This window comes from Nelumbo lutea, chromosome 1 (assembly GCF_056320005.1).
Source record: "Nelumbo lutea isolate HS-2025 chromosome 1, American lotus-T2T, whole genome shotgun sequence".
Classification (NCBI taxonomy): domain Eukaryota; kingdom Viridiplantae; phylum Streptophyta; class Magnoliopsida; order Proteales; family Nelumbonaceae; genus Nelumbo; species Nelumbo lutea.
In genome coordinates, this window is record NC_142684.1 from 106,852,051 (window position 1) to 106,871,153 (window position 19,103).

At 38.4% G+C, this 19,103-nt stretch overlaps 1 protein-coding gene across 17 annotated transcripts in view; it reads right to left on the reverse strand.

The window, feature by feature from the left end:
- LOC148876637 (rho GTPase-activating protein REN1-like) overlaps positions 1–18,687 on the reverse strand; it is a 113,183-nt gene extending 94,496 nt beyond the window's left edge. For 8 of the 17 annotated variants that reach the window (XM_088943002.1, XM_088942798.1, XM_088942425.1 and 5 more), the window contains exons 1-4: positions 18,322–18,614; positions 18,005–18,097; positions 17,741–17,797; positions 6,527–6,563 (exon numbers count right to left, since the gene is read on the reverse strand). In XM_088943002.1, coding sequence (XP_088799128.1) covers positions 6,527–6,563; positions 17,741–17,797; positions 18,005–18,034 — 124 coding nt within the window. In that variant the 5' untranslated portion in view covers positions 18,035–18,097; positions 18,322–18,614. The other 9 variants (XM_088943075.1, XM_088942858.1, XM_088942498.1 and 6 more) reach the window with 4 other exon arrangements.
- Positions 18,688–19,103: the final 416 nt, after the last annotated feature.

A 19,103-nucleotide genomic window follows, 5' to 3' on the forward strand; every position in this document is an offset into this window, starting at 1 on the left:
TAATGGATCTCAGACCCCTATCTCTAGTCTGGGAGAGGTTAAGCTTACTCGTGATCTTTCCCTGAGCTTTGTCCTTCATGTCCCCCACTTGTACAAGAATCTTTTATCTGTTAGCACTCTTACCAAATCCGATAACTGTTGAGTGATTTTTCCCTTCTCATTGTGTTTTTTAAGACTTGAGAATGGGGAGGACGATTGGAACTAGACATGAAGCTAATGGAGTTTACCTTTTTTATCAAACCTCTGAGAAAGGATTGTTGTGCCAGACTTAGTCATGTCATGATGAAAACTTGAGTTTTTTGAAGTTATGGAGTCATATCATGATGATCACCTCTGTATCATCATGGTCCTCATTGCAATCCCCACGATGCTAATCTGCATGTACTTACAACCACTGCTACAACCATCAAAGTGAAGTTGGATCCAATGGTATGGTAGTGGTTTTCATAAAGGTTGAGTGAGCTCCCTACTAATGAAGGAGTTTTCCATTAGCTTCTAGTTTCTAATAACACCATCAGTGGAGAAGGAGCTTAACAAAATAACGTTTTCACCCAATGAGCCACTTTCACCATTATGAGATCAATGAGAACTCTTCTATCTTGTGACTTGTCTTTGAACATTCTTCCATTTCTTCCTCCCAAATAGTCCAAAAAATTGCATCTCTACTACATCTCCAAAGAATCTTTCCTCTTTGTTATAATTTGGCCTGCCTTTGAGTTCTGTTAGTCTGATAACAGCCAAGAAGAAAGAGGAAGAAAGAGGGAAGAAAGAGAGAGAGAAAGGAGGAAAAAAAGAGAGAAGAAAAGTCTAGTTCGAATTAGGGAAAAGTTACTCTCCCATTCGGCCAGACATGTTTTTATATTATTAATATAATGAAAATGACACATGTGCCCTTATTTAAGTGAGGGACACTAGTTCTATATGATATTACATATCAGCAACCTCAACATAAGTGTAAAGACAGAAATACCCCTACACTAACACTCCCCCTCAAGCTAATGAGTATATATCATATAATCCCAGCTTGTTACATATGTAGTCCACTCTTCCCCGACTCAACCCTTTTGTAAATAAGCTTGCCCACTGGTTTCCTGTATTAACATATGCAATGTCTATCACTCCATTCAACACCTTCTCTCTCACAAAGTGACAGTCAACCTCTATGTGATTGGTTCTTTCATGAAACACCGGATTAGAAGAAATATGAACTGCAGCCTGATTGTCACAATAGAGCTTCATTGGAGTATTAATGTTGTATCCTATCTCCTGTAGAAGGTTCCTTAGCCACACTAATTCACAAGCAGTATGTGTCATAGCTCTATATTCTGCCTCTACATAGCTTCTTGCCACGACTGTCTACTTCTTACTTTTCCATGTCACTAGATTACCCCCCAGAAAAGTGCAATAACCTGTGGTAGACCGCCTATCAGACAAAAAACCAACCAAGTCAACATCAGTATACCCTTCTATTTCAAGTGTTCCACCACTTTTGTATATCAAACCACGACCAGGGACCCCTTTTAAATAACTCACAATTCTTAGAACCGCATTCTAATGAAGGATGACCAAATCGGCAGTGCCACTGGAGAGGAGAAAGAGATGACTAGAGAGTTGTTGATGTTCTTCCACCACTATCAAGATAATACAATCCACCAGCTTCATGCCCTCCACCAATCTTCATCCCCGTCTTGATATCCTGAAAAACACACATAGAAGGGTAAAAGGTAATGGAACAATAAAGTGACTTGGTCAACTTACTAATGGACATAAGGTTAAATGGAAATTTAGGGACATACAAAACTGAGGATAGGGATACAAGGTCCAAATCAACATTACTAACACCACAAATTGAGGATGTGAAACCATTAGCAAGGGTAACAGATTGTGATGTTGAGCAATGAGAGAGGAAGAAAACACACCTAGAGTTCCAGTCATGTGATCGGAGGCTCCAGAGTCAATAATCCAGGGATTGGGTGTGGATGCCAAACAAGCCATACCTGAGTGTGCGAAAGTAGTCGTGTTCTGCTAAGATGTGGATTGGACAAACCTCTTATACTCATCACGGAGAACACTCACCATCTCCTTCCTGGAACCATCTGTGGATGTCACTAGTCATGGCATGATTGGCCCAGGTTGAGGGTGGACCATGCAAGTCATAGCAATAATTAATGGTATGTCCATCCATACCACAATGAGTACGCCTCCTCGGACCCGAGCCACGTCCTCTACCACGAGCTCCCCCTAAATCTCTACCTCCAGTACGACCACCACCACGGTTATATGTGGGTCCACCACCACTACTCCGGCCATATACCGGACCAGTACTACCACCACGGCCAGACTGAGCTCCTCAAGCTCCACCTCTAACACCACGGCCCCTTGACACTACAAAGGCTGATCTATCTGTGACATTAGAGTTCTCAGTAGATCCAATAGAAGTCCTCTGAAGTCAAGCAAACACCTCTTCTAAAGAAGGGAGAGCTGACCCTCCTATTATCTGAGCCCGTACTGGTTCATACTCAGATTTCAGCCCCACCAAAAATTGAGTCACGTCAAGTTGTTCTCTCTGTTGTTGCTGAATTTTGACATCAGAAATGAGGGGGTGATGAACATTCAACTCATTACGGATGTTTCTCATACTAGCATAGTACTCCTCAAGACTCCGATTGCCCTGTTCCAGATTAAAGTATTCCTGATACAGATGATATACTCTGGTTGTATTATCTTTACCAGAATACAACTTCTTAGCATGGTCCCACACATCTTTGGCAGTGTCAAGAAACATGAAATTTACACTAATCTTGGGTTCCATACTATTCCATAACCACGTGATAATCTGTGCATCCTCTTGTTCTCAGTCTTCATACTCATGAGAATCAGTGGAGGGTCTCTCCTCCCTTGTGTGTTCCACCTTCTTCTTTGCCTTCAGAAAAACTTCTACGGATTTAGCCCAAGGTACATAATTCTCTCCATTCAGTTTAATGGAGGTCATTTGAACATTCAGGCAGTCAGTAGGTATCATCACACTAGATTTGCTATCACTGTTATCTCCCATTGCTGAATTCTGTTATCACTGAATTCGGCACACTGCACACTATTTGATCACACTGGTTTCAGCACTTGTTATTGCTGAAGATTGCACTCTTTACACCACAAACCCTACCCTACGACTACCTGAAATCTCACCACTATATGAGCACCACTCCTCCTTCGAATCACACAAAAAAACAGCATAAACCCTAGTACACTACAATCTGAAATTCCATCATACGATCTGAAACATAATTCCTATTTGATTCATAACAGAAAATATGCATAGAAATCTCTTACCTCATCACTCGAAAGACAAACCACACGAGAAGAAAATCAGTCACACAAGACACCCACTGCACCACACGAATCAGCCCTCTTCTCTTCATCGATTAGGAGAGGGCTTCTTAGAAACCACAGCAACCGACCACACAAGACACAACTGGAGGCATAGAAACCTCCAAGGGAAGAGGGCGGCCACTCCTTTTCAGCCCTTTCCCTTATCTCCAATCAATGGCAGAGAAATCAAGGGAAAACCCTAGATTGAGTGTGCAGAGAATAAAAATCTGGGCAGATCCGAGTTGCTTAGTTGTGCTCTAATACCATGTTATAATTCGGCCTGCCTTTGAGTTCTGTTAGTCTGATAACAGCCAAGAAGAAAGAGGAAGAAAGAGAGAGAGAAAGGAAGAGAAAAAGAGAGAAGAAAAGTCTAGTTCGAATTAGGGAAAAGTTACTCTCCCATTCAGCCAGACATGTTTTTATATTATTAATATAATGGAAAAGACACATGTGCCCTTATTTAAGTGAGGGACACTAGTTCTAATATAATATTACAGATCAGTAACCTCAACATAAGTATAAAGACAGAAATACCCCTACACTAACACTCTTCTTGTAGGAAGTTAGAAAAGGTATTGCTCAAAATGGACTTCAAATCCAAAGATGGTGTCTACATGCACCCAAAGAGAGCAAAAAACCATTATCTACCCTACCAGTCACAAAAGAGTAGGAGATTAGTAGACGGTAAGTACTTTCCCCACTCACTTTACAGCAGAGCCAAACATGTGGAAATAAATACCAAAGTGGTCTGTTTTCTCGTAATGTCACTAGTATTGATTTTGAGTGATAAACCTCCCAGAAGAAGGACCTGACTTTAGGTGGGATTGGACCACTCCAAACTTCTTTCACTGAAAAACTAAGGGGAAGGGCCATGGAAAATAAGGGAACCGAAGAAGGAAGCACAAAAGAAGCTTCTTGAAGGACAATACGACCAAACTTTAGCATCAGAACTCAAAGGATCCACCACCACTCCCTAAATTAATTCCAGTGGCTGAATACTCAAGGTGATCTCCACCTCCCTCAAGCCTCATATAAACCCAAATTCCAACTTCCAAGATCACCCCTGAGGAATGAGAAGCAAAATGGGAGATGGTTTTATTTTTAAGACCAAGGAATTCAATCTCAAACATTCATCTCATGTAACTCAACCTAAAAGTCAAGAATGAATAAACTCAAAGATTCCACCAGACAGCTCATATCCCACTGTGAATTGACCATAATGTATGTTTAAATTGCATGATCTTGACACTTTTAAGCTAAGAAACCAAGTAGCCTATCTAGTGATCCCAAAAATGTGTTAAGTAATCAAATTTTGACACACCAAATTCAAAATACCCTCCAGTCCTGAAGTGAGGAATGACAAAATTCAAGTTAGATTTTTGCATGGCAGTCTAGTACTATCTTCTATTTAAAGTAGGATATAATAAAGTTCAGACTATATATATATGGGTGTGTATTAATTTTCCAATTTTATATATATATGTATATATATATATATATATAGCTTTTTTATATTTAGTTTGTAGCTCTTCATATGTCAAGAAATTTCCATTTATATTTGTCCTTTCTTGCTTGCTTGCTTGGATTTCATAAAGCATAGAAATTGCAACAAAAAATAACTGGTAGTTTGCCTTACAAGTAGGGGTGGCAATTTCATGGGAATTTCTGGGTACCCGACCCATCCTGACCCTAATAGGATCTTTTTATCAAAACCCTATTGAGTTTGGAATGGGTTTGGGTTTTGACCTTAGGGTACCCGGTACCCAAACCCAATTCTGTTTAACGCAGGTACCTGCTCCCAATATCTGATTATAAACCTGTATATATGTTTATTAAACATATCTTATATATTTTATAAGAAATAATATACATAGTAAAAAGAGTTGAGAGAGGATTCAAACCCTTGCCCTTGTATCCTATCAGAGGCATATTTAGCACTAAACTACTGCACCATTTCTACTTAAGAGGAGCATCACATTTTACTTACGTGATGTAAAATCAAGTGCAATACTAGAAGTACTAGAAAATGCAAAGAATATTGAAGAGGCAATTTAAATAACTGTATCTGAATTCTAGATACGCTTTCATACAAATAGATACAGTGGAAAAATTAAGAGACCAATGGATAGTTGGATGCATCATGGAAATTAAAATATATATTAAAAATATATGAATTATATATAATGTACAGTTCTAATAACTCTATACATAAGAAACATGTATTTTAATAGTTTATGACTTTATGCGAAGTGTAATTTCACCATAAAAATGGGAAGTGTAAACTATCAGAATATCCCAAGGAAAAGTTAGCATAACAAACTAATATTTCTACTATGATCATGTAAAAGGTTACAAAATTTAAAATAAATTATGCTTAATAAATAATGGTGATATGTCATAGTAGAAATATTAAATTCTCTTATAAAAGTAATCATCAAAAAAAATCTCTTAAGTGGATAATTGAGCTATAGAGGCAAATCTAGAGCTGGTTTGGTTACAGCTAAAGACCTGGGTATTTGCAAACAGATGTAATATGGTTGTTTATCAATACTAGTTTAGCAAGATATCTTGGAGAAGCCTAGTGGTCAAAATACTTATGTTTAAATTAAGCAACTTGGGTTCATATCCCTTTATCAACATAATAGTTTTATATAGGACTTGTTTTAAAGACTTAAATGGAATTAATATGAGATAGAGATAATTAATGTTATAAGTGGTGCCTTGTATAATGTTAGTTATGGAGTCAATTATGGAAAATAGTGTTAAATAGAGTCAATTATGGTGAGTTTAATAAGCATTAATTAAGGTAATTGAATTTGAATTTCAAATTTGAAAAATAATACTGACAACAGATATGCATAATCAGGTCAGATGGGTCATAACAGGTTTAACGGGTTTGGGATCAAGGGTAGTAAGCGGATTCAGGAATGGGAAGGGAAATTTTCACAGGTTCCTTACCCGTTGCCATCCCTACTTACAAGAAAAAGCATAAAACCAGAAACCCTAAAGACATATATCAGAAGAGTAATTAAACTTTTGAAGTAGTTGACCCAGATAGTTGCAAGAAGGCTTAGTTGAATCGAGTTGTAAATCAAAGTATTATTTGTAAGTGTAAACAAATAAAATACCAGGTACCAAGTTGAGAAACAAAGCAGACCTTTTGATGATATGAAAAGTGGGCCATTCTTGAAAACCTGCATAGGAATATACAGTTCATAGTAAAAATAAGTTTCAAGTACTTCAACAAATCAATAGAACAAAAAAAACATATTAACAAATTAATTTGTCACACTGAATAAAAAAGAGATGTAGTATATGCATGAACTTAAGCATCTTAGTGCTCTTTTCCCAGTCAATTCCCATACTTGAGCAATTGAAACAGAAGTCTTGCCAATTATAAAGTAGTTAAATCCAACAAGAAAATACCAGAATGAAAAATCAGGATTCCCATTACTCAAATGACTTGCAGGAATACCAAAAGTTTGTTTTGATGGATATTACCTCTCCTGAATCCATTCCATGCTTCATTGCAGTCTCTTTCAGAAAAGAACAGTAGTCTTGGAAGGAGGATGATCATTTCTCTCCCTCTTCATATTATGACTTCCCTTCTGTTATTTCCAAATTCAATAGATAAAGGCCATGGTGGCGAAAGGTAAGATACCAATGAAGGAGAAATAACTGAAAGTCTATCTGGACATAATACATTGGAACATCACTAATAGTCCTTTCCAGTTCCTCAAAATTGATGTAATTTTGCTCTCTCCTCTTTTTGACCTTGTAAACCTAATTCTTAATTCTGCTGATGATTTTAGTCCTCCAGTTTATCTTTGCAAAGATAAACATGATTATATGGTACCAAATATACTATTGATATCTATAGTCCTACCACCTTTCCACAGCTCTTTTGGAGTGCATATGGTCTTCTATGAATCTTCTATCCAAAATGAGGAATGGCCATGCATGAAAAAAGTATTTGAGAAGATATGGATATTCCTGAAGGAAAAGGAACATCGGGTTGCTTTAGAAGAAGACCCATTTGCATGAGTTTGGATTTCTTATGCATGACCAGATCTATTTAAAGGTTGCAATTAGTGCAATTCACAATCCTAGCCAATTCACAAACATAAATGGGCAAATCACCATGCCATCAAAGAAAGAAAAAGTTCAGTGTGTTGTTGCCTACTCTGACATTTTTCTTACTTTAGGTTCTGGTTTACGTTTAAGATATTATAGCCAATGTTTGTGGACGTTTAGCTTATCTACATTGTTTCATAAAAAATTGTAGAGAACACTGATGTGGTCCCCACTGTGTTAGTATGGCAGCATAGTTCTATTAGTTATGTCAGTGTTAGTTGGTAGTTATTTCAGTTTGTTATTTCAGCTTTATTATTAGTTTATTTGCCATGTAAGCAATAAGGGCAATTCAGCCCTTTTACAATTAGTCAACATTTATAAATATTAAGAGTGGGTCGGCTGATGTCAAGACCAACCCTCTCTCTTTTCCAAAATCTCTTCACATGCTTCTTCTCTTCTCTCCTCTTCTTCTTCTCTTTTGAAATTTCTTCATTCTTTTTCTTTTGAATTCAAGACTGATTGTAGTCTTGATCGACTACTTGGTATCAGAGCCGACCTAGGAGCTCTTATGTTTGTCTAATTAGATTGACTACATGAGAATCTCCTAGGTTTAGAAGCTTTTCAACAAAGAAGGAGGATCGGCTAATTCTTGGAGGTCACTAGTAGTGTGCGGCTGCTACTAAGAAGATTGTAGAAGGCTGAGAGAGTTCCAGTAGTCAGGAAGAATCAGAAAAGGCTTCGGATCCTCAAGATTAGGGTTTTGCATCAGACAGAAGGTGGTGGCCAGAGATTTGAATTCATCTTGGTCTATTTTGAGAGCTGCGGCTGGAAAATCTGTGTTTTTCCTTTAGGGTTTTGAGAGGAAACCCTAAAATTCAGAACTATTGTTGGTTTCAGATCAGAATTTGAACTGGTTTCATACAGAATTCTGCTTTCTTTGTTCATTGGAAGACCTAGGCCAGCTGTTATCAGTTGTTTGGGTGCTGTTTTTCTACTATAGTAGTTTAAAAAGAGTTTTTTTATTAATTCTTGACCAAGAATGGAGTTCAAGAATCAGGGGGAAGGTGTTTTTGGGACTAACAATTCTGGTAACATGTCTGAGAATGCCTTTCAGATTACAACTGTGAAGTTTGATGGATCAAACTACTTAGAATGGGCTTCAATCGGCCATGATGGCTATTGGGGGTAGAGGAAAACTCAACTACTAGTTGGGAGATGTGAAAGAACCAACTAAGGAGGACCAAACTTATACCAAATGGGTTCAGGAGAACTATTTGGTTATGACATGGCTGTGCAACTCTATGCAGCCACATATCAGCCGGGACTATTTGTGGGCAAAAACAACCAAAGAAATATGGGATGTCATGAAAGAGACTTACTTCCAACCCCTTAATGTTGCTAGGGCTTATGAATTGAAGTGTGAGGTTAACAACCTTAAGAAATGAGAGAAACCAGTCTCAGTTTACTTCTTTACCTTGAAATCTCTATGTCATGAAATTGACCACCTAGAAACACTTGAGTGGGAAAGTCAAAAGGATCCACTGACTTATAGAAAGCAAGTTGAAACTAATAGGGTTTTTGAATTCCTAGCTGGTCTAAATCCTGACTATGATATTGTGAGACAGCAACTACTAACAAGGGACAGTGTGACCTTATCTCAAGCCTACTCCTTAGTGCATAGTGAAGAGACTAGGAGAAATGTTATGATGCAGCATCAGCCCTTCCCACCAGCCTTGGCAGCAGTTAAACTTAAGTCTAAGGGTGATACAGAGAGTGATATAAAGAAGGAAGATAAGCGGGATCTAGTGTGTGAACATTGCAAGAAACCTACGCATACTAAAGACACATGTTGGAAGCTACACCCTCATCTAGTTCCAGCAAAACTCAGGAACAAAAGGGGTAATGCTAATATGGTTGTTAATACTGATCCAACAAAACTCGGTTGGAAAAGGAAGTCGGGAATTCAGCTCAATCATCTGAACTGCCATTAGCTCCTCCCACATCAGCCTTTGCTCATTCAGGTACTCGGGTCTCAGCTTATCATGCTTCAGCTCCAAATAACACTAAACATTGTTGGGTAATAGACTCAGGTGCATCTGACCATATGACTGGCTTGCCATTACTGTTCACTACCTATCACTTATCTTCTGGCAAAGATAAAGTGTCCATTGCTGACGGTTCCCTTGTTCCCATTTCTGGCAAGGGACACATCAAGTTGTCTAATACCATTTCCTTATCTTCAGTTCTACATGTTCCTAAGCTTAATACTAACTTGCTTTCAGTTGGTAGCATTACAAAACATCAGAATTGTTCAGTAACTTTTTTCCCTGACCGATGTGTTTTTCAGGACTTGGAGACAAGGAAAGTGATTGGGACTAGCTGTGAGACGAATCGCATCTATCTACTTGGAGAGAGTTCTCATTGGGAAGATAGTGAAGATAGGAAGTCTTTTGTTTCTCAGTCTGTTAGTCAGGTTATGCTTTGGCATAATCAGTTGGGTCATTTATCCTTTCAGTCTTTGAAGAGTTTGTTTCCAAATTTATTTGAGTCTGTTCAGATGTCCAATTTGAGATGTGAGAGTTGTGAGCTTGCAAAGCATTGTAGAACATCTTATTCATTGAGTAATAAAAAAAGTAGCAATTCTTTTGATATTGTGCATACCGATGTTTGGGGCCCGTATCACATCACTGCTATAGGGGGATACAGATATTTCTTGTTGTTTGTTGATGACTATACCCTTTTTTCATGGGTTTACCTTCTGCTTTCTCGAAATGAGATTTATGCTTTGACCCAGATATTTCATCAGATGATTTAGTTGAAAAACAGTCCTAGAAGTAGGGACTGTGTTTGAAACAAAGAAAACTAGCAAGAGAAGATTAGAGAAGAAGAGAGAGTTGCGGCAAGAAGGGTTAGAGGATGAGGTGTTCGAACTTAACCTCCCTAACTCTCTAATACACTTTTATTAAGTTAATCTTTTAGTAATTACAAGAAAGGTCCTTAGTTGGACAAGAAATTACAAAAGAGGAACATAAAAGAGTATGGGCCCAGAATAAGGCCCATTACAGAGAAGAACATAAAGATAATATACAGTAACAGCCTATGGGCCATTCGGCCCATCTTCTCTACACTCCCCCTCAAGCTGAGCATAGATGTCAATCATGCCCATCTTGCCAGTGTCATGATGAAGTCTTGCCTTGGAAATGCCCTTGGTGAGAAAGTCTGCCAATTGTCCTTCAGAAGTAATGAATGGAAGGCACACTTCTCCGGAGGAGACTCTTTCTCGAATAAAGTGTCTATCAACTTCAATATGTTTCGTTCGATCATGTTGTATCGGGTTGTGAGTAATGTTGATGGCAGCCTGATTAACACAGTACAACATCATGGGTCTGTCATGATCAATCCCAAGTTCTTCCATTAAGGACCTTAGCCACAACAATTCCGATACCCCATGTGCCATGGCTCTATACTCTGCTTCTGCAGAGGATCTAGCCACAACAGATTGTTTCTTAGTCCTCCAAGAGACAACATTACCGGCCACCAGACTGCAATATCCTGAAGTAGATCTTCTATCATCCATATTTCCAGCCCAATCAGCATCAGTATAGGCTTCAAGTTTCAGGTGGTCATGCTTGGTAAATAGGATTCATTTCCCTGGAGAGCCTTTCAGATAGCACAAAATCCATTCTGCTGCTGCCATATGAGTATCTCTAGGAGCATGCATGAACTGGCTAATGCAACCGACAGCATACGCAATATCTGGTCTAGTCATGCACAGGTATAGAAGTTTCCCAAGAAGTCTCTAAAAAACCCCTTTGTCTTCCAACAGAGTTCCATCTGTAGCTGAAAGTTTGTGACTCATATCAATGGGAATTGCAGCTGGTCTTGCACCCAGTTTTCCAGTTTCAAACAATAAATCAAGAACATATTTCCTTTGGGAAATAAGAATCCCATCCTTGGATCTGGCAACTTCTATGCCAATGAAGTATCTCAACTCCCCCAGATCCTTAATCTCAAATTCTGTACGGAGGAAAGACTTAAGAGCCAGAATGCCTGAGGCATCATCACCAGCCACTATAATGTCATCAACATACACAATGAGATACACTGCTAAAGATCTACTTTTCTTCACAAACAGAGTATGATCTGACTGTGTCTGAACATAGCCGAATTTAACAAGTGCAGCTCTAAATCTCTCAAACCAGGCTCTAGGAGATTGTTTAAGACCATAAAGAGATTTCTTCAATTTACATACCTTTCCTTGCATATCTTTCCCATACATCCCTGGGGGAAGACACATGTAGACTTCCTCATGTAAGTCACTATTTAGAAATGCATTCTTTACATCCAACTGATAGAGAGGCCAATCAAAGTGAGCTGCTAGAGATAAAAGAACCCTCACAGATGTCATCTTGGCAACAGGGGCAAACGTCTCCAGGTAGTCAATCCCATATGTCTGTGTGTAGCCTTTTGCAACAAGTCTAGCATTGTACCTCTCAATAGTTCCATCAGCCCTGTATTTAATGGTAAAAATCCACTTGCACCCAACCGGATTCTTCCCTTCAGGCAAATCCACCACCTCCCAAGTACCATTTGCATGTAGAGCATCCATTTCGGTTTCCATGGCATCTCTCCATTCTGGAATCCCAAGAGCTTCTGAGACAGACCTAGGAATGGGGTTAGAAGCAACAGAAGAGAGATAGGCAAAGTATGAAGGAGAAAGCAGGTCATAAGAAAGGTGTTTGGAAATGCAGTGTGCAATACATTTCCGCTTCCCTTTCCTAACAGCAATGGGGACATCAAGGTCTGGGAAAGATGATTCCAAAGGAGTTGAAGCAGTACCTGTTATCTCATCTGTGATTGGGAATGTATGAGCTTCATTTGTTGTAAAGGAAACCACTTGCTCATTCCTGGATCTCTGCCTTTGATACACTTTGGGATTATGGATAGGGTGAGGGGTAAAGAAATAGGGTCCCTAGGACAAGAGATATGAAGTGATTGATCCTCCTTTGACTCATTTGGTGAGGATACAGGTTTGTCAAGAGACTCAACTGGGACAGGAAGAGGAAGAGCAAAAACTTGTGATAGACTCTCCCCCTGTGGACAATGTCCATCCTGAGAGGAACCATAAAAAGGAGAAAGTTCATTAAAGGTAACATCCATAGAGACATGTCGGGTGCCGGTCTTTGGATCAAAACAACAATAACCCTTTTGTGTGGGGGAGTAACCAAGGAAGAAACATTTGTGGGCTTTCGGTTCAAACTTGTGTCTTAGCACACTTGGAATGTGAACATAGCAGGTACAGCCAAACACATGAAGAGGAATTGGGAAGAGATCCTTGTTTGGATGAAGAAGACTGAAGGGGGATTTAAACCCTAATACCCTGGATGGCATATGGTTTATGAGATAGGTAGCAGTAAGTACAGCATCACCCCAAAATCTTGTGGGAACATGTGAGGCAAACAAAAGGTTCCTTGCAACTTCAACAATATGTCTATTTTTCCTCTCAGCAACTCCATTTTGTTCAGAGGTTCTAACACAGGAGCTTTGATGAATAACCCCCATGTCAGAAAGATACAAGGATAAATTCTTCTCAAAATACTCTTTTGCATTATCAGATCTGAAAACCTTAATTCTGGTATCAAATTGAGTTAGAACAAGCTCATGAAATTGCCTCACAAGTCTTGGGACTTCATCCCGGGATTTTATTAAGTATATCCAGGTGAATCTAGAGAAGTCATCAATAAACAAGATAAAATATCTGTAACCCTCCATAGAGGATAAATGGTATGGCCCCCACACATCAGAGTGCACAATATGAAAAAGAAAAGAGGATCTTTTATTGCACACAGGGTAATTTTTTCTACAATGCTTTAACAACTGACAGGACTCACAATTGAGACTAGACACACTGACTCCCTTAAACAGTTTTGGAAACAAATGGTTTAAAGCAGAAAAGGGTAAATGACCCAACCGACAATGACTCAACATAATTTGACTAACAGACTCTGAAAAAGTAGAACCAAAAGCAACATTCTTGGGATGATCAAAGCATTGGCCAGGGGTGTTGAGCAAGTATATTCCATTCGCTTCATGGCCACTCCCAATCACCTTCTGAGACTTTAGGTCCTGAAACACACAGTGAAAAGGGAAAAAGGTTACACAACAATTCAATGATTTGGTCAGGCTACTTACAGATAATAAGTTGGTATTTAATTTAGGCACACGAAGAGTGGAAGATAAGAGTAAGGAGTCTGTAGCCTTGATAGTTCCCTTGCCAGAAATAGGGGCAAGAGAACCATCAGCTAAGGTGATTTTGTCACGGCCAGGAAGTAAATCATATGAAACAAATAAAGTGGAAAGGTTGGTCATGTGATCAGAAGCACCTGAGTCTATGATCCAAGGGGTTTTGTGTTTACCTGAGGTGGATACATGGTTAGCGGAAGCCCTTATACCTGAGTGAGCAAATGCAATGGTGGCTAGACTTCCAGAAGAGATGGATGATGAAGATACACCTTCAAGCTGACTGATCATCTTTCCAAACTTCTCATATTCAGCTTTCATGGCTGCCAACTATGCACTGGTAGACTCAACCTCTATCTGTGCCTGTGGCTGATATTGTAGTGATAGGGAATGATAACAATGAGATTGAGTCTCTTAAACAACTCCTTCATCAAGAGTTTGAGGTGAAAGATCCGGAAAAGCTACGATACTTCTTGAGTATTGAGGTAGCTAGATCTCAACATGGGATTTTTGTTTCTCAAAGAAAGTATGTTCTAGATCTATTGGAAGAAACTGGAAAGTTGGGTGTTAAACCTGTAGATACACCTATTGAACAAAATCACAAGATCAATGTAGAGGGTGGAGAACCACTTAAAGATAAAGCTATGTTCCAATGGTTAGTTGGAAAACTCCTCTATCTTTGTCTCACACGATCGGACATCAATTATGCAATCAGCGTTGTCAGTCAATATTTGCACTCTCCTAGAACTACTCACCTCCTTGCAATTGAGAGGATATTAGCATACTTGAAGAGGTGTCTAGGTAGAGGTATATTATTCAAGAATAATGATCACATGAAGATAGAGGTTTATACAGATGTTGATTGGGTTGGGAGTGTTGATGATAGAAGGTCTACCTCTGGATATTGTGCTTTTGTAGGAGATAACCTTGTCTCCTTGAGGAGTAAGAAACAAAGTGTTGTTTCTTGTTCTAGTGCTGAAGCTGAATATAGATCTATGGCTAATGGTGTGGCTGAAATCCTATGGCTGAAGTCATTATTTGAGGAATTGGGTATTACTTATGAGAAGCCCTTAATGTTGTATTGCGATAATCAAGTTGCTATTAATATAGCTCATAATCAGGTACAGCATGACAGAATTAAGCATATTGAAATAGACCGACATTTTGTCAAAGAAAGGGTTTCATCTCAAGAAGTGTCTCCCGTATATCACCTCCAGCATGCAGCTTACAGATCTTCTCACCAAGGTTGTTCCAAGGAAGAAGTTAGAGGCAGACCTATACAAGTTGGGAATGACAAATATCTATTCCCAACTTGAGGGGGAGTTTAGAGAACACTGATGTGGACCCCACTGCGTTCGTATGGCGACATATTTCTATTAGTTATGTCAGTGTTAGTTGGTAGTTATTTCAGCTTTATTATTAGTTTATTTGCCATGTAAGCAATAAGGGCAATTCAGCCCTTTTACAATTAGTCAACATATATAAATATTAAGAGTGGAACGGCTGATGTTAAGACCAACCCTCTCTCTTTTCCAAAATCTCTTCGTGTGCTTCTTCTATTCTCTCCTCTTCTTCTTCTCTTCTGAAATTTCTTCATTCTTTTTCTTTGAATTCAAGACTAATTGTAGTCTTGATTGACTACCAAAATTAAAAAAAAAAAAAAAAAAAAAAAAAAAAATCTAACAAAATGATGACTATCATGGGACGGTCCAATTGAAACATACACACACCAGCAGGGTATTTAAAATAAATATCTTTTTATGATTAATGTTTTTTTGCTTTTATTAATGAAATTAAAAAGTGATACATTATAATTCATTCATCAGTTGTATACCCATGGATATGTTTAGCCACGGTTAACCATCCACTTGATTCCTTCATATAATTTGTTACAAACTCCCCCCTTGGGTTTTTATCCCCAAAACATTTTCATTCTAGATGCCCCATATTTTGGTAGTGCATCTACTAGTCCATTGGTTGACCTTGGTACCCATGAAACTGTAACTCAATCACTTCTATTATAATGTGTGATGTGTCTATATCTCATAGCCTTGGCCCTCCCAACACCTTCTAGCATAGCTCATAACTCTGTTCTATTTGAATTTATGGGGAGAAGGTCCTTGTAAAAGTTTCAAGAAGGTGCACAAAAGGAAGTCAGGAGAGGTAGATATCTTTTAACCAAGGGAGGTTTTTTTATGAGTAACTGAAATAATTTCATTAAAAACACCAAACTGCTAAAGAGCAGGTCATGTTACAACATAATGCAACATTCAGCCATAAAAAACAAGAGGAAAACAACAGAGAGGCATTGTACAATACAAGTTAACAAATTACAGCTCCCCACCCGGTCCAGGGCACTCCCAAATTAGACTTTCCCTACCACCGCCTGCTTTAGTTAGTTAGTAATTTGTTATATTTTCTTATGTTCAATTTTGAGGGGTAGGGATTAAAGATTGGTCAGTAGGTTGTTTGGGTTATGGAATTTGGCTTGGTGATTGAGTTGTGTTGAGTTTCTTCAGTGGTTTTGGGTTGGCTGATGGTGACTGGGCTGCAAAGCTTGTATACTGCTGGTATACCTTTTTTTTATATGAATTTTTATTTTTACTATCAAAAGATATCTATATTTAAAGAATGAGTCTTATGGAGTTAGATCACTATATTATATTCTTAGTATAAAAACTTATAAACAAATGCACTTGCAGTTAAGGTCAATAAGAAGGTAAATCTTTAAGTGCCGATATCCTTCTTTGGCTTTTAGTGAACAAGTAGGCTCTGGAGATGGCTTCAATTGGAGTGATCGGAGTCTGGAAGTTGCAAGAAATGCATGCCACGTCAGGAGGTTTGTAATTCATTGGGTTTCCAATAGTGACAGTGGGCCTTGGAGATTCTCTCACTTTTTGAACAAGATCCGGGAGTTGGCATCAAATCTTGCTTGCAACTATAGGTGGATCCCAAGGGATTTGAATGTTCTGGCAGATTCTTTAGCTAAGTCTGAGGTGGGCAGAGATGTTGTGTATAGTGCTAATTCTTTGCCATCGTAAATAGCTGGGGGTTATTGGATGGCTGTATATCCTCTTTTTTTAACAACCCCCCCCCCTTCCTTTTGAATGAAAGTAACCCTTTCTTAAAAGCTTGGACACCCAGTTTTTTTTTTTTTTTGATAACTCCAAACTATGTTTTCTTTTTCTGATAAATGGAAAGAGGCTTTTTATCTCTAGAAACTGATGGAGAGATTCTCCAAAACAAAGTACAAGGATACGCTACCAACAGCAACAACAGTAATATGACAGTAACAAGTAGATCCACCCATTACACAACGAAAGAAGAATAAAAAACAATATTGTTCCCCCAGTTACTGCAACGATCATTCTTGATCCCAACAAATTGTTTCAGGACATCAGTCACCAGTCAATCAAACCATGGTCATCTGAATCCTGCCAATCATCTCCCCTACTGAGGATCCCTTAGAATCAAGGAATCTTGCTATTTCTTTCTTTCCAAATTGACCAGCATATCACAAATGGAAGCAAATTCCAGAGTATTTTCACTCTTACACTAAAACCAGCCACCTTCCACAGTGAGATCTTATGCAAGCATATTCAGTATTTGATGTTTTTTTTCCTTCTAATGTTCATGTATTAGAAGGATAATCCTACTTTTCTTATTGGAAGTGATTGTTAATAGACTAAATTGTTTCAGTATCTTTCATTAACTAACGAGATGCACCGAAGGAAGAGGGTCCTTTGAGTCAATTTTCCACGGCATCCCTCAATACTGATGTTTAATTTCCTTCTTAAGTCCTCTTCCTTAATTGGCATCATTTAATTCGTAACTTAAATGTTTTTACAACTCAACAAAACCACAATTCCATAGCTCTACAATCTAAAAACTGGATCAGAACCTAAACAAAATCGGAAATGGAGCATTCAATTTCACTAATTTGATAAAACCAGCGTTACAACAGATAAGCCAAAACAAGAAAAAAAAAACATATCATAGAAGAAAAAATGCATATTGAACAACAGTAGCTCTATGAGAAAAAAAAATAGCAAATTACCACGTTGCCAGGACGAGAAGTTGGCCCAGAAGGTGCAGATGTTGGACCGCCATCTCCCTGAAACAGAAAGTCATACATTATTATGACCCTTTTTCGACGAAAAACTCCCACCAACCATCGTACATTATCCAAATTCCAACTGGTCCCGTTTTCGCATGTTCACAAAAATAACTTCACCACACTAAATGAAAGAAGGGAAGAGATAGGGGGAAATGATCCATAATGCATAGGATTCGTCATTCGATTAAGCGTCTTCAATCATACCTGAGAAGAGTCTGCATTTCTGGTAGCCATCCTCGGTTCTTATTCACATCCCAAGGGATCACCTAAGCAAGTTCGTCCACACGCAGCAAAAGCCTGCACTGCCATGGACCAATTTCAAACATACAACGTATAAAACAAGCAATATATAAATTTTGAAATACGAACTATCATTAACATCAATGAACAGATCCACCGGAAACAAGCGACTTCGCCGAAATCAAAAGATCGAAACTCCGAACGACGAGGCAACCGGAGTCAATAAAATGCAGACCAAACACCAAATAAATAAAAAGGAACAATAAATGTAGCTCAAATACCTGGTAAGGGCGTCGTTCTCGAATAAAGAATGAGAAAAAAACAGTATATTTAGTGACGAAAGACAGATAGGAAGGAAAGAAGAAAGGAGGGAGGGGACGAGAGCCGCAACGCAGTGTCCTGTGTCCCTTTCTGTCTCTGTCTCTCTCTCCCCCTCAACGCCTCGGTCGTCTCAGATTTTCCAACCGAAACCCGTTGGACAAGCAACGGACTTTAAACGGCCCCTCGGATTGCGGGGTTCTGAGAGCTCCAAGCCCAACCGTATGTCTGTCTCTACATGTGTACAAACGAGATCAACAGATTTCTCGTATTGGAGGGAAAAACATCGACGGTATTTGTTGTAATTAAGGATAGAACGTGTCGACTATAATCCAACGACAACGAGAAATCTGAAATTTAATATTTTAGGGTCATCACTGAAATACCTCCATATTAAAACCTATATTTTACTAAACCATCCTCAGTACTTTACGATCAATTTATTTAATCGATCTTTCATAACGATTTTAATCCTAACATCCATTCAAAATAAAATTAATCAAAATAAACTAAAAACAAAGATATCATTTTTGCAAAGAAAGAGTTAGGTATACTTTTGGAATGAATAATCATAAATTCATACCTTGAACATTTTCCAGTTCTTTGAAATAAATAATCATGAATCTATGCCCTTGAATATTTTCCACTTTTTTACGTAACATTTTTCACTTAATTTAAATGATCATATTACTATTTTCCTATAATAAACATAAATAATTCTTAATCAATGGTCCATTAAATAAAT